The sequence below is a fragment of the Calypte anna genome, chromosome 2 (assembly GCF_003957555.1).
Source record: "Calypte anna isolate BGI_N300 chromosome 2, bCalAnn1_v1.p, whole genome shotgun sequence".
Classification (NCBI taxonomy): Eukaryota; Metazoa; Chordata; class Aves; order Apodiformes; family Trochilidae; genus Calypte; species Calypte anna.
This window is the reverse complement of record NC_044245.1, coordinates 11,340,677-11,354,865: the sequence shown is the minus strand read 5'-3', so window position 1 is coordinate 11,354,865 and position 14,189 is coordinate 11,340,677. Positions and strand designations below refer to the sequence as shown.

General features: G+C 37.7%; 1 protein-coding gene across 5 annotated transcripts in view; it reads left to right on the top strand.

The window, feature by feature from the left end:
- Nucleotides 1-12,728, top strand: part of LARP4B (La ribonucleoprotein domain family member 4B) — a 53,540-nt gene extending 40,812 nt beyond the window's left edge. For 4 of the 5 annotated variants that reach the window (XM_030444115.1, XM_030444114.1, XM_030444112.1 and 1 more), the window contains 5 exons: nucleotides 1,544-1,589; nucleotides 4,260-4,424; nucleotides 7,405-7,529; nucleotides 8,202-8,313; nucleotides 8,864-12,728. In XM_030444115.1, the coding sequence (XP_030299975.1) occupies nucleotides 1,544-1,589; nucleotides 4,260-4,424; nucleotides 7,405-7,529; nucleotides 8,202-8,313; nucleotides 8,864-9,145 (730 nt within the window). In that variant the 3' untranslated portion in view covers nucleotides 9,146-12,728. The remainder of the gene's footprint in view (nucleotides 1-1,543; nucleotides 1,590-4,259; nucleotides 4,425-7,404; nucleotides 7,530-8,201; nucleotides 8,314-8,863) is intronic. The other variant, XM_030444113.1, reaches the window with a different exon arrangement.
- The last annotated feature ends 1,461 nt before the right edge of the window (nucleotides 12,729-14,189 follow it).

The window sequence follows — 14,189 nt, the reverse complement described above, 5'->3', positions numbered from 1 at the left end:
ATATTTTCAGTTGAAAGACCCAAATTCTGCCCAAATTAGACATTTAGAACAACAAAGATGATGGATTGGCATGGAGAGAGAGGATAAAAGGATTACAAGCAAGTAAAAAAACTATTGTTATGAAGTGTTAAAAAAAGCAACAAAAGAACAAAAAAGAAACCACAAAACAAACACCAGTTTGTGAGCTGAAAATTGGTGGCACCAGTATTAATGTGAGAATACAGCTGGCTTATTGAAATGTTTTCAGTAGTTCTAGTAAGAGCTTTACAAAGGTACTGTGTAGCTTTGCTTAATGATGGCTGTGTGTTCAAGTAAATCATATTTTGAGTGACTTACTGAATTGGAAGATAACTCATCCTATATTAGACTTACACTATCATTGCAAAATGAAGTGGGGATTTCACGTAAGGATTGTAATACTTTTCTAAATCTGATTTGCCCAATTGTACTCTTAACTAGTGGATGCAAGTATGATTAAATAGGAAATCAGATTGCTCAAATTATCAATTACAAATAGGTAGATGAATGGTACTTAGATTTATATTCTGATCTTTTGAATACACTTAGAATATTAGAAATCAAACAAAAAACTTGAAAAATAAATTAAAATTGCTTTAAAGGTGCTTGCAAAGGCTTTACATGAAGCAGGGTTAGGGAAGAAGTACTGAAAACGTTATAGAGGGACTATACTTGAAATGAAAATCATAGAATCATAGAATTGGCTGGGTTGGAAGGGACCTCGGAGATCATCAAATCCAACCCTTGAACCACCGTTGCGGTTGCTAGACTATGGCACTGAGTGCCACATCCAGTCTCTTTTTAAATATCTCCAGGGATGGAGAATCCACTACTTCCCTGGGCAGCCCATTCCAATGCCTGATCACTCTCTCCATAAAGAAATTCTTTCTAATATCCAACCTAAACTTCCCCTGGCACAACTTAAGACCATGCCCTCTTGTCTTGTTGAAAGTCATCTGGCAAAAGAGACCAACGTCCACCCGGTTACAACCTCCTTTCCGGTAGTTGTAGAGAGTGATGAGGTCTCCCCTGAGCCTCCTCTTCTCCAGGCTGAACAGCCCCAGCTCTCTCAGCCTCTCCTCATAGGGTCTGTGCTCGAGTCCCTTCACCAGCCTGGTTGCCCTCCTTTGGACCTGCTCCAGGACCTCGATATCCTTCCTGAACTGAGGGGCCCAGAACTGGACAAATATCCCCATTTCAAAAGTTGTGTTGGCATCAAAACAAAAACCCTAGCCCTTTACTTTGGATATTGAAATGTTTTGTCTAAGCCTTAAATGTAATAGGCACTGAGGTGCTTTTAATGAAGAAATTATCTGTAGCCAGTGTATTCTTATGCCAATTTGTGTAAAATCCATACCTTTATTTTAATGAGGGCTTGTTAGAAATTTTTCCCTAAGACATTTTTTTATTAACCTGTCTAGAATAAAGATGAATGAGTAGTAACTTGATTTTTTTTCCCTGTTTTCATCAAATGCCTTCCATTCATTTATAGACAAGGTTTTGATAACTGCTTTTTTTCCCTTAGGAAAAACTCATATGGCTACCGGAAGAAAAGGGAGGACAAGTTTACAGTGAGTGTTTGTATTCTTCTACAATAAAAATAGGGTAACAAGGCAATAATGTGGATATTATGTGGAGTAGCAGGTGAGACAAGTTATTGCACAATCAGTTGTGTGTCACAGTTGACTGAAGACAGGAGTTCATTAGTCACATGAGTTTACTACATTTGGATACCAGAGATTGTCCATTAGTGTAGAAGTCAGGGAAAAGGTTAAAATTACTTTTTACAGTTGCAAAAAATCTCCAGTTTAGTGTTCCTTTGTCACAGATTGCAGTGTTCACATTCAGGGAGAGCTAAATAGGGATGCTACAGTTTAAAAAAATACTTAACTATTGTTCATGTAGATGTCAAATAACACTTTTATCAATCCATGTATCATAACATATACCTGGATTATTAGTTACTAAGTGGTCAGTTCTGTTCCTTAAATGCCTCTCCAAGTACCACTTAGTAAGTTTATGCTAACACTATTGAAATATAACAGTTTTGCTTAACTTAAATTCAAGGTGAATACCTAAATAGTCTCTACACTTAAAGGCTGGACTAGGCTGTAAATTGTGTAGATTAAAAAAAAAAAAAAAGTCGTAGGTTGTTTGTTGGTTGTCTCTATTATAGGACTTAAGGTTGGATTTGATAAAACCAGACACTTTGTGATTCATTTTTGCCACCCATGTCATGTTCATGAAATTGAACTAAATTATTTCCTCATGTCCCAGTTGCAAAGTGACCCTACTGCATGAGCCAGAACACTTTCTTAAAGGCCTGGAATCATTGTATTTGTGGCTCCTGCTGGGGAGCAGCCTTAGGGCACTTAAAGGAGCCTCAAGGTTTGGAAAGCATAAAGTGGTTCCTTCCCTTTGGTTACTTCTAGTTCTTGTCAAACTTCTCAAAGCTCAGTGAGATCAGATTACATGGATGATTCTCAAAACTTATTTCTTTTGCACTTTGAACGCTGCTTGAATTTGTACACTGTTTTCCTATAAACATTTTTTCTGTCTGTGAAAGAGCAGTAGTACAGGTGGGATGTATGAGTGACTGGAGAGAAAGGATTACCTTGGACACTTACTAAGCAGAGAGGCTCTTGTGACTCAGTTGACTTAAAAGGTTACTTAAACTTTGAATAAAAACTGGTAGATGTGACTCTTCAAGGGCCCTGTTGCCTTCTCTCAGCAGCAGGCTTTAATTGCAGCCTGTGCAGCCAGGTTCCTTCAGCCCATGAATCTTCAGTCTGTACTGTTTAGTGATGCAGCTTGAACAGAGGTGAAAGCTGGAGCACAGCCACAGCTGTGTACACTGGGAAGGAGCATACTCTGAAATCAAAAATTAAAATAAGCCTTGTAGTGTGTGGAAATAATTGAACCCAGGATCCTGTTTCTTGTGTGATGTTGTAGTTACTAGATAGTATACACAGGACATCACTACAACTAGTTGTATTTGAATGGAATGGTAACTTTTTTTTTTAAGGAAAAATTAGTTTGTATGCTTGCATGAGAGAGCATTAATGTTTTTGATCAGTTTGTATCTGAGGCTATAAACATAATGCAATTATTCAGCTTGTCATAGCAATTGATTTGAGAAAATTTATGCAACTGGCAGCTTAAAATCCCTGTAAGTTCTCCATGGTCTCATGAATTCAAGAAGTTAATGCTACTTATCCCTTACTATGCCGTTTTTTTTAAGAACTCATCTGTTTAAGTTAAAATTTTTGTAACAAATATGAAAGAATTATCTATTGCATATAGTCAATTACTTCAGTCCCATTTAAGAAAACTAAGTGCTATGATTTGAAGAACTTTTCTAAAAACAAAACACCACTACAATAAAACAACAACAAAAAAAGAGAGGGGTGGGAGCTGTTTCTTCTTTTCCTCTTGTAGTTTCATCTGGATAAGTATAGTCTCTCCATGACCATTGACAGGTCATCTGACTGCTGGTTTTGGAGGTTTGCGTTTTCAATTGCTCTAGCAATCTTAAACTGTGTTCTGGAGGGTAGTGTTGGGTCAGTAGCAATCATTCTTATCTTTATTCTTTCCCTGCTTCCCTCTTGACATACACTTCTTTTGACCAAAAGTAGCTTGTTAAAAGATCTCAGGCATAGTTTTGTATCTGTTGCCCTTCATGAGAGGGAAGGGAAAAACCCAATAAGTAAGGCAACACCTTTCTTCCTGTCCAGAGGCATTGTTCTTACACACTTACTTCTTTGTTTATATGATGTAGATAAAGTTAATGGGTAACTTCAGTTACAGTATATTACAAAAGGAATTAATGTTGACTCCTGTTTTTGATTTAGAATGCTACCAACTGCACATAAATGGATTTTATGTATTCAGTGTATTGTTGATACCTAAACCAGTCTGGTTTCCTTTCCATGTCATTGTAAGTGTCCATCCTGAAGGAGGATCAGCAAGAAGACTTACCATACCAGCATCACTAAAGTTTATGCATATGGAATTTTTAAGGATGCTTCTGCCATTCCATTTAAATAACAGTTAAATATTTTAATGGCAACAGTGGAAAATTAAAGAATCTCTTCCTCAGTACTGTGTTTTTTGGGAGATGGGATGGGAAGGAGGTCTCTAGGGCTTCACAAATATAAATTAAATGCAAAGTATAGGTTAGAGTGCCAGATTTGTCCTTTGTCATCCAGTGCAGTAACCTCCATGTGTTATTTCTGTTCCAGAGAGGCCAAACACAGTCTCCACCACCCCCAAAACCTCCATCTCCTAGCTTTGAATTGGGTTTATCTAGCTTTCCTCCATTACCTGGGGCTGCTGGCAATTTAAAGACTGAAGACCTCTTTGAAAACAGACTGTCCAGTGTGGTAATAGGAACGTCAAAAGAAAGAGTGAGTAGCCAGTGTTCCTTTTGCCTTGGAAGCCCAAGAGTTGCATATTGCTTGTTGTCATGTTCAGTGGTTTTTACATAGAAAAACTTGTGGTTTTACATGGGTACCAAGAAATTATTTTTAAAAAACAGCTGTCAGATTATGTGCAGCTGCCTTTTTCGCTTCCATCTTAGAATTTGTTGGTTATTCTCTTTGAAATGGTGTGGAATATGAGTGCCAATGTAAGTAGATGATAATAGGAAGAGATTCAAAAATTCCTTTGCTGTTCATGATTGCTTCAGGCTTTTTGATAGACTGAGGTGAAAAATGTGATTTTTTTCCTCCTGTTTGAAGGTCAGACCTCTGAGTTGTGCATAAAACACTTTGAAGTGACAGACTTCTAAGCACTGAAATATAAAGAAACTGCCTACATAATCTTACTACACTAGGCATCATAGCTGATCAAGAACTGTTACCAAAACCATCTGGATCCCAGCATTGTCTTGTATTTCTTGGAAAGATAAAAATATACCGGAATGAGTTGGCAACCACTGCTTTCTAGATGTAGTAGAGATGCAGTTGAAAGTTAATGTTCAGTAGCTGGTCATAGATTTCATTCTTGGAACTGTTTCTACCATGCCATATGTGAGTTGATGGTATATTCTCCTCCATCAGGTCTTATATAACCCTGTGCAGTATCCAGCAGCCTAGGCTATGGAAGTCTATATTGCTGTGTTGTATTTTGGTTGTTTTTTTCTGTTGCTAGCTCTCATGTTAACTGATGTTATTCTAGCTGTACCAGAACTGATGAAGTTAACCCCTGGATATAGCAGTGTGAATCAACCTGATGAAACACCAAAACCTTTCTCTTGTGATTTGTCTCTAAAATCACTGTTAAAGAAGTGTTTTCTTTGGTGCTCATGTAACAAAGGTGGGTAGGGAGGATATTTGTTGCTAAGGGAAAGAGGAAGCAGCAGGGCTGCCTGCACCCAAAGCAGTGGTTCCAGAGACAAGCTGTCTATTCTATCTCCTCCAAGTGGTAAGACAGACAGCTACTTTGCAGGGCTGCATTTACGGGCAATGTGGAGGTCAGTGCCGTGATAAGAGCAATGTTTAACTTACTATCAGCCAGTACTCCAGATGGTAGTCTGTTGGACAAGCTCTATCTATGTTTAAAGTATTTTACCCCTCTGTATTGAATTCTGAAGTGTTTTTTTGCTGTCATATGTTAGGTTTTAAAATAAATTCCAGTACTTGCTGTTGATACTGCAGCTGAAAATCCATTGCTTATCCCATTGCAATTCTAGTAGTTGAGATGGACTGTACTTACTGTGAAGAACTTACACTTTTGCCCTGTAGAGGCACTATGTTTTTATGATAGTGCAATGCAGTGTCACATTAAAAAAGTCTCCTTTGATTTCCCAATTTCTTTTTCTGGCTTGCATGAGCTAGTCTGTACCGTTGTGTGGAATAAAGGAATTTTGCTGCCTTTCCTTGTTGGCATTCATAAGGAATAAGATAACAGCAGCTGGCTCCAAGGAGTGTTTGTGTTCCACTACAAAGGTGTTTGACTTAATGTTAGAATCTGCCAATGTATACAGCTAGCTTTTCACCTTGATCTTAACATAGTTTTGTGTCAGCTGATGCAGTTACAAAGTGGTGAAGTAGAGTTATGGGGTGCTGTAGGTAGGCAAGTCCAGTGTACAGAAGTTGAGCAAGCTTATTTTGTGTAATTTCCAGCAGTTGTTATCCGAGCCTCACATCTTTATCCTCTTTGCTTTGTGATGCTTTTTCTTGCTGTAGTTCTGGGGAATGGCAGGTGTTAATCATCCCACATTTCCTAACAAGGAAAGGGTAGTGCTGTCAGATCAGGGGCTGAGTGTTTTGGCCTGGGAACAACACTTGCATGTCTGCCTTGCTTGAAGCTATTCACACTTACCCACGTACAAGTTTTGATGAACTTGGGCCAGAATGCTGAGCAACCTTCTATTTCAAGCCCTTGCACACATTATTATAGTGAGTAAAATGATAGGAGTTATTTTACTTCTAAATATCCACATTTTGGTTTTACTTGGTGTAAAAGTACTAGGCTTGGATCTACTCCAATGATCTGTGCTGCCTGTATATATTAAAACAGTATAATCAAATACCTTTTTTTTTCCTAAGAGACCATAAGAATCTTGTGTGTTATGATGTTTGAATCATGATTGCTGTGTGAAAGGGGTGGCTCTCATTCCTTCTGTGCTTGTGTTATTACTTTCCCTTCTGCTTATCAGAATCTATTCAGGTCAGAAACAGTATAAAGAAAATACTACTTTTTGAAAGAAACAGAATAATTAGACGTGTCAGAAACAGGTCTTCTTTCTCTTATTTTGTGACAAGTAAAATTCAGGCCTGCATCTTAAACCTCTTTGGCCTTTATCTGGAAACAGAGTATCACTTGGGACAAGCAGAGTCTTCTGACTATAGAAAAATCCTGTGTTGCTTGATAGCAAATCCCACTACAACATAAGGAAGGAGCTTTTAAATGATGGCCATAACATAGTCTGGAAAAACTTTTTTTTTAAGGTTACGATTTTTAGCACCAGCTATGGGGATAATGCAGTTACAGCTCTGAAGAAGGCAATAAGTCTAGGATAATTTTCCCTTAATAGGATGACTGTGGTTGTGGGAAGTGATGCCAAGCCTGCTAAGTCACCAGCAGATGCAATATTCCCAGGCTGAAAGAAGTGATTTTTGTCATCTAGACATGTCTCAAAAGGAACTAAGTTTCCAGCTTTTTAGGAAAAAACTGCAGTGTTATTTCATTGTGTTTCTAAATAATAGCAAAGAAAAAACCTTAACTTGTTACACTGTGTGTATTGGATCCTGCATCTCCCTAAAGCTACTTATCCTTACAAATCAACTTGTAAACTATTTCCCCAGTTGTGTTCATTTTCAGGCAAACCATATTAATTGGATATTATGATTGTCCTTCTGTGCCTTTTTTTTCCTCCTTCAGAACATTAATGTGGATGCAAGTACAAACACTGTTCCATCAGGAATTCCTCGAGAGCCATTGTTGCCAGTTTCTTCTACACCGCCCAGGACGTTTGAGAGGTCCCCTTCGCCATCCCAGTCTTCTGAGTAAGCACTTAATTACACAGCTGTATTGATTCTGCCTTGAATTACATTTGCATTTTTCTTTCTCATCAGAAGGCTAGGTGGAACACTGTAAATAGGCATTAAAATCTTAATGAAATAAATTATATTTTGCATATTTCACTTGTAGTAAAGGCAATAAAACTTTATTTCTGAGCATTATCCTAATGATGATTCAGTCATAATAGGTGTTCATACTTTGTTTACACAAAGGTTTAGTGTTGTGTTTTAGGGTCTGGAAGCGTTGAACAGTTTATTGAATAACTTGCTGTCTAGTATTTAAGTAGCTTTGAAGGGTATAGAGTAAACCTACCATCCTGTGGACAGCACTGTTGTTCATGTAATAAAAGCTTTCAGTAAGACTTATTTGGAACCTGCAAACCAAGCTGAGGTTTTTGAGTAATAGGAGTAAGATTACTGAATAACCAAATGCTATCAGAAAATCACAAATTACAGGTAGTGTCAATTTCCACAGGAGAATCTTTTTTTAGTATTTCATAGCATTTTTTTAATGTAATATTAGTCATAATGTGCTAGGGAAATTACAGCTATAACTTGTTGCAGTCATACCCAAAAGTTTTAGCCTCATTGTTAGATCAACCACCTATCCTGTAGTTTCACTTTTCATGAGCTGTGCTTCCTGCTGGATGCTTACAGGGACTCCAAGGTTGTGGATAAACAGCCGAGAGAGACACAGAGTACAGAAAGGCTTTCTTCTTCCACACTCAGTACTGCATGTAAATCGGTACAAGTCAATGGGGCTGCCATAGTAAGTGACCTTATTACTTCACTTTCTCTTAATGATCCAGCTTGATGCATGTAACAAAATATTGCTTCTGTTGCCTCCCAGTATGGCTTAATCGTCCATTGTGCTTAAGTTTGTGTGTTGGGGGGACTCATGATTACTTGCATGATACAATTACACAATTAACAGTGCAAAAGTGTTCCATATAACTTGGCAATTAATAGCTCTACCTGAATTCTCTTCTTGGTAGTATCTTTGGGGTAGAAGCATAAAATAAATATGTCGCTATTTAAATCAGAGTATTCACAGTCTTTCAGCTGTTTTAATTTGCTTGGATCAGAACTATTTCACCCTATCACTGTACCCTGTTTTTCTGGTGTAGTGGTATGCATTTTACCTTGTCTTGAACCTTATCTGTACAGCTTCTGTAAACCTCATGCTCAAGCCCTTATTTGCATATTTTAGTGCAGCAGTCTTTGGGAACAAGAGGGCCTCTTCTGTTCACAGCAGTAAATTATCTTTCTTCAAGATGCTTTGTTTAATTCTGCTGTCCTGTTTGCTTTTGTTTTCACAGGAACTGCGAAAACCAAGTTATGCAGAAATTTGTCAGAGAACAACTAAGGATCCTCCTACGTTGCAACCCCAGAAGGAACAGAAGCCAACCACTGTAGCATGTGGGAAAGAAGAAAGAAAACCCACAGAAACAATAGAGAAAAACAGAGAACCTCCTCCTGCAAAGTCACACCCTGGACAACCCAAAGACCAGAGGAGACAGTCAGGACGCAGATCGTCCCCTCCAGCTGTTGGCAAACGCTTAAATAAAGAACAGAATACCCCTCCAAAATCTCCTCAGTGAAACTAACATCTGGGAGGGATTCCAAAAGAGTTCTGCTTCCCACAAATTAAACCCATGTTCCCACTAAGATACCTGAGAATGAGTTGCTGGTTAGGAGCTTGCAGTGATACTAGGCATATAACAATGCCTGCAAGTTATTTTTCTGTGAAATACTTTTTTCCCTCTTGAATAAGCATTCTATTTTTTCTGGATATTTCTGGATAGCTGTTCTAAACCTTACATTTAGGTTGGTGCTTAATTGGAGGTGAAGCTTAGTGTGATTATTTTTTTCAAGATGTAAAATATTTGTCTTTAAAAAAAAATCAACTTTTTATTAAGCCTCTCTCTGGCTGTGTGAGTGCAAGCTCTGTATAGTGAGTTTTTTCTAAACTGTTAAGCAGAAATGTGCTGCTGCAATATTTTTAATAAACTGGTCTGCAAGTACATATCTAAAGTGTCCAAAAGACTGATAACGGCAGCTAGTGTGTAGAGTGCAAGGAAGTAGATGTATTTTACAAATTAGTATGTGACCTTGATTTTTTTTTTATTGGGCTGCTGTACTATGTGTCAGCAAATGAACTTGCACTTTTAGGTTAAACAAGTAGTTGTTTCTAGCGTTTTTAAAAAATTGATCTTTTTTTTGATGTTTTGCACACACAGAATGAATCCTACGGAGCACCATAGCAGTCTCTCTAAAATACTTCCTTTTTTGGCTTACTGCAAGCAAGTAACCATCTTCTCACTCCAGAATAAAAGTGATGTTATAATTTGCAAATACAAAGCACATTGTGAATAGAAAGAATTAAGTCTGTGAGCTTCTATGGTGGTGAAGCCTGTTAGTGGATGTTATCAGGAGAAAGCACTGTAGCCTTCTTGTGATAACCTTAGCTTCCCTGTGCTTGTAAGGGAGTTAACTGAGTCAGCGCTGTATGTTCTGGTTACCCCTGTGCTCTGTGTAGACTTTTTTTTTTTTTTAAACTCTGCCCCAAGTGCTCTTTGAAAGAGTTCATATCTCAGTCAGCCTCGAGCTGACGTCTTCCTGTAACTACAAGCATTGGCAGATGGATTTAAATTTTTTCAAGACGTGAGATAATGGTGTTTGTTTTGTGTGGTGGAGGAAGAGATCCCTGATATTTACCTCTGGGATGAGGTTTCTCACATTTATTTACTTTAGAAGTGATGCGCTTTCTGAAGGACAAGGATGCACTAAATTAGCAAGTTTCTAATAAAGTTGAATATAAATTATTTTTGTTTTAAAATGCCTAAAGCTTTTCTTTAAGTGTTTAAACTGCAGGAATTTCAGACAAAACTCATTCCTGCTGACTATGACAGTACAGTTTATTCCACAAAAATGTTTATTTAAACAACTGGTTTTTTTAAAGAATTATTTCCATCCAATATTTAAAGACTTGAATTTTATTTAAACTTGAAAATGACTTTGCCTTAACTTTTGTACAAGACAGCTTAGAGTTAATGAGGTCTGACCCTGTGGAGGGTTAGCATGAGTGGAATACAGAATTACTCAGTTACAGTATGTATCTATTGTCACTGGTCTTACTGGGTAAACATACTGTAGTACAGGAACTAGCAGCAGTTTTTGTAATATACCTTAAAGATCTTAAACAGTTGATCTTTTTCAGATTGTTGAAAAACCTGTAAATGCAAATAGTCAATACTGTATTAAATATGTGCACTTGGAAGTGTGTGCTTTGCTTGTACAGTTGTAAATAATCAGAACATATAAAAAGGTACCCTAAAGAAAAAATCTGATAAAAATTATTGATATTATAAATGTTGCTGTTGAGCTGGATGTAGATAAACTAAATGTTGTGGTTTGAATATTACTTTAATTTGTTGGTTTTTTCTTTTTCTTATTTTATTCTGGTGTGCTGAACTGACTCTGCCTCTTCACTGCAAAAGGGAAATGGAATGGAAGTCTTATTTGAAAGCCCTCAAATGTTTTCCTATGTCCCTCTTAAAAAACAAGCAATTTAACCAGTTCAACTGTTCTGCATTGTAAATAGTGAATTTCAGCAGTCAAACTGTAATTTCAAGTCATTAATAAAATTGGATTTAATTGGAAAAAAATTTCAGACTGCTAAAAAAAATTGACACTGAAGCCTGCTTGTCTGCTTTCAGGAGTATCAGTGCTTTCCTTAGTGTATGATTCATAGAACTGTAACGTAACTATAGAAGTTGACTCCTCAAATTTCCTGTTACAAGCATCAATTGGTAAAATAGTTGACCTTTTAAATCCAGCCTGTTGTATGCTGCAGAATTGGTTGAAGTAGGGCACGCTGGAATCTGTTGATTTATTTTTTTTTTCTTGTTTAAAAAGCGCACTTTGTGATTGCTGTGGGAGGAGATAGGACTCTGACATCACCAAAACTGCTCGACTAGTTCTGTCATTGGATTTTTAATACATTTCTCCTTTCCCCAGTGGCAGTGAAAATGGTAGCTAGGTTTGTGTATGGTTTAGGCCAGCTATATGATTCATTTTGTCTGTCTGCTGCAAGTTGAGGGGCTTACCAGCTGCAAACCATCATAAGTGGTTCCTTACAGTGACTCTGTGCAGTCATGATACTCAAGTGGTACCCAAGGTGATGTATCAAGACCAGCAGGATGTGTTGTGCTGTTCTAATGTATTCTGCTGCCATTTGTGCTAGGTCACTACACTGTAATTACTGCTTACCTAGCAACAGTCTGTTGTTTCAGAAGTTCAAACCTTTCTCTGATGTAGTTTTATAGATATTTTTTTAAGAAAACAAGTGACACGCCAAATAGCTGTGTAATGTACAACTTACTGCATTTTAATTTGAGATTTTTTTTTTTCACTCGATGACAAAATGGAGTTTTTGGAGCATAGTTGTGGAATTGCATGCAGACTGTTGCTACGATACATAAAGAGATTAAAATGTGGGTTTTAAAATGAAAAACCTCCCAAAAGCAGTAGCTGAGTTAAAGGTGCAGGGATACAGTAATTAAAATTGGCATTTTACCTTGTGGGATTATGTGGTGATGCTTTTCATTTTGAAAACAAATCAAAAGGGGATCTGAGATTCTTCCAGGAATTGAAAAAAACCAAACAAAGGTTTCTTTTAAAACTTGCTGTCATTTCAGCTCAGTCCCCCACCATGACACTGTCGTTTACCACTTAGAAATCTGTGAACCGTGGCAAATTTTTTACGTTGCTGTGTTATCCTTCAAAGATTTCAGCAGTTGGCATCAAGAGGCCCTGGTGTGAGAATGGTGCAGTGTATCACAAGCAGCAGCTGAGTGTACTGGTGCACACCTATCTCTGTATCTCCTCCAGCCAGCTCCAGTTAGGGGTTTATATGTGCTTTGTAACCTGTTACACTAATAGCAGCAGACAATCCAAGATTTCTAAGGAGACCTAACAGCTGCCAACTCATGAAATAGAAGTGTAATATGGGAGCCTTCTTGAGGGTTTTTGTTTTTGTTCTTCTTCCATTAAGACTGGAATCAAGCTTACATGTAAACTATCAGTAATTTAAGTTTCCTTTTGTGTCATAAAATGTAAAACTGTCTAATTTGAAAAAAAAATATGTAGGTTATGAAAAATAAAGATTTAGGCACTGTTGAATTCCTGATTTTTTTTAATTAAACCTTTCTTTAGCAGTATTTTTCATTACCTTTTGTCTTTCGCTCCCAGTTTTGGAAATTCTTTTTCTGATTTGTGGGGGGAAATATCTTTGCTTGCTTTACTGTTCAGCACAGCTCCTGTAACCATCACCTAAGACTGTATAGCAGGAGCAAGAACACCTGTAATAGAACTCTGAGGGCAGCAGTATCTATCTGTAAGGAAATCTGGTTAACTTTTAAAAAAAAAAAAAAAAAAAAAAGCCACAAAATGTTCATGTGAATGTTTTGTTTATTAGAGGCTATAATCTCCATTAGTTGTTTCCTCAAATGACTTGGTCTTAAATGTGGATTGTAGATTTTGAAGTTTGGGTTAGTGCTCTGGCTGCATGGCTTTTGAATATGGAGATGTCCTGGGACTGGTTTTGGCTTTATCTAGTTTTAGAGGTTGTCCTGATGACTCTAGGAATTAAGAGCTTCTGGGATATATACATATATATATGTATATATATATATTTTTTTTTTCCCCCATGTTAGTCTCATTCAGGTAGATTAGATCTGACCAAATTTAACAATGGGTGTAAGCATGGAAATGTTACCAACTGCTGTGTTCTAAAAGCATTTGGGAAGTATTGTGATATTATTCTTTGGGCTGTGGATATTCTTTAGGCTTTGGACAGGTCGGGCTGCCTCCTGCTTTGTGTCCATTAGACTGGGCACTGCAGGTTTGTCCATGGTAGGCTCAGTCTGTCAGTTAAATCACAAGTTTTGATGGTGGATTACAGGTAGTTGAAGATGACCAGGTTTCACTTCACCACGGAGGATCCTGTTCTGCCCCTGGAACTCTGTTTTCAGTTAGCATGAGAAATGCATAGGAAAATTTTCAGCAGTGTTGCCAACACTCTTAGTGGGGCTTTTCAGGGCTACCTCAGCTTTGGAAGAAATTATGGATTTACTTGTTCTAGCAACAAGTTTGGGCCATGTGTCCCCTTTGTGCTGGTCTTCCCCAATATGCAGTGATGTTTGGTGATGGCTGCAACAATGCTTACATTGAGCAAATTGTTTGGTTTCCTCTTGGACACGAGGAGAAAGAGTGAATATGGAAGATTACACACAACTGAGTAGCCAGAGATTACTCAGTGTCTCAGAATCAGACTCCTTGCATTTTGATCCAAAGGTCTTGTTAGAAAAAAAACAATTTTATGATGTTTTAAGTTTTCTATTATGCTTTTACTTCACAAACCTCTGGAAGTTAAAGCCCCATATTCTCTTGATTATCATGGCCAGGCTTTCATGAGTGCCACTACTTGAGTCAGGGAAGTGATTGAATTTCAAGTTTTGGTGGTTTAGAGGTGGAAGTAATGCTGCTCAATCCACCTCTGGTTTTGAGAGAACAAGCTCTGGGGTAGCAGTAGTGCCCTGGTGCCACCTACTTACAGTTGCTCAGTTACTGCAGCATCCCCTC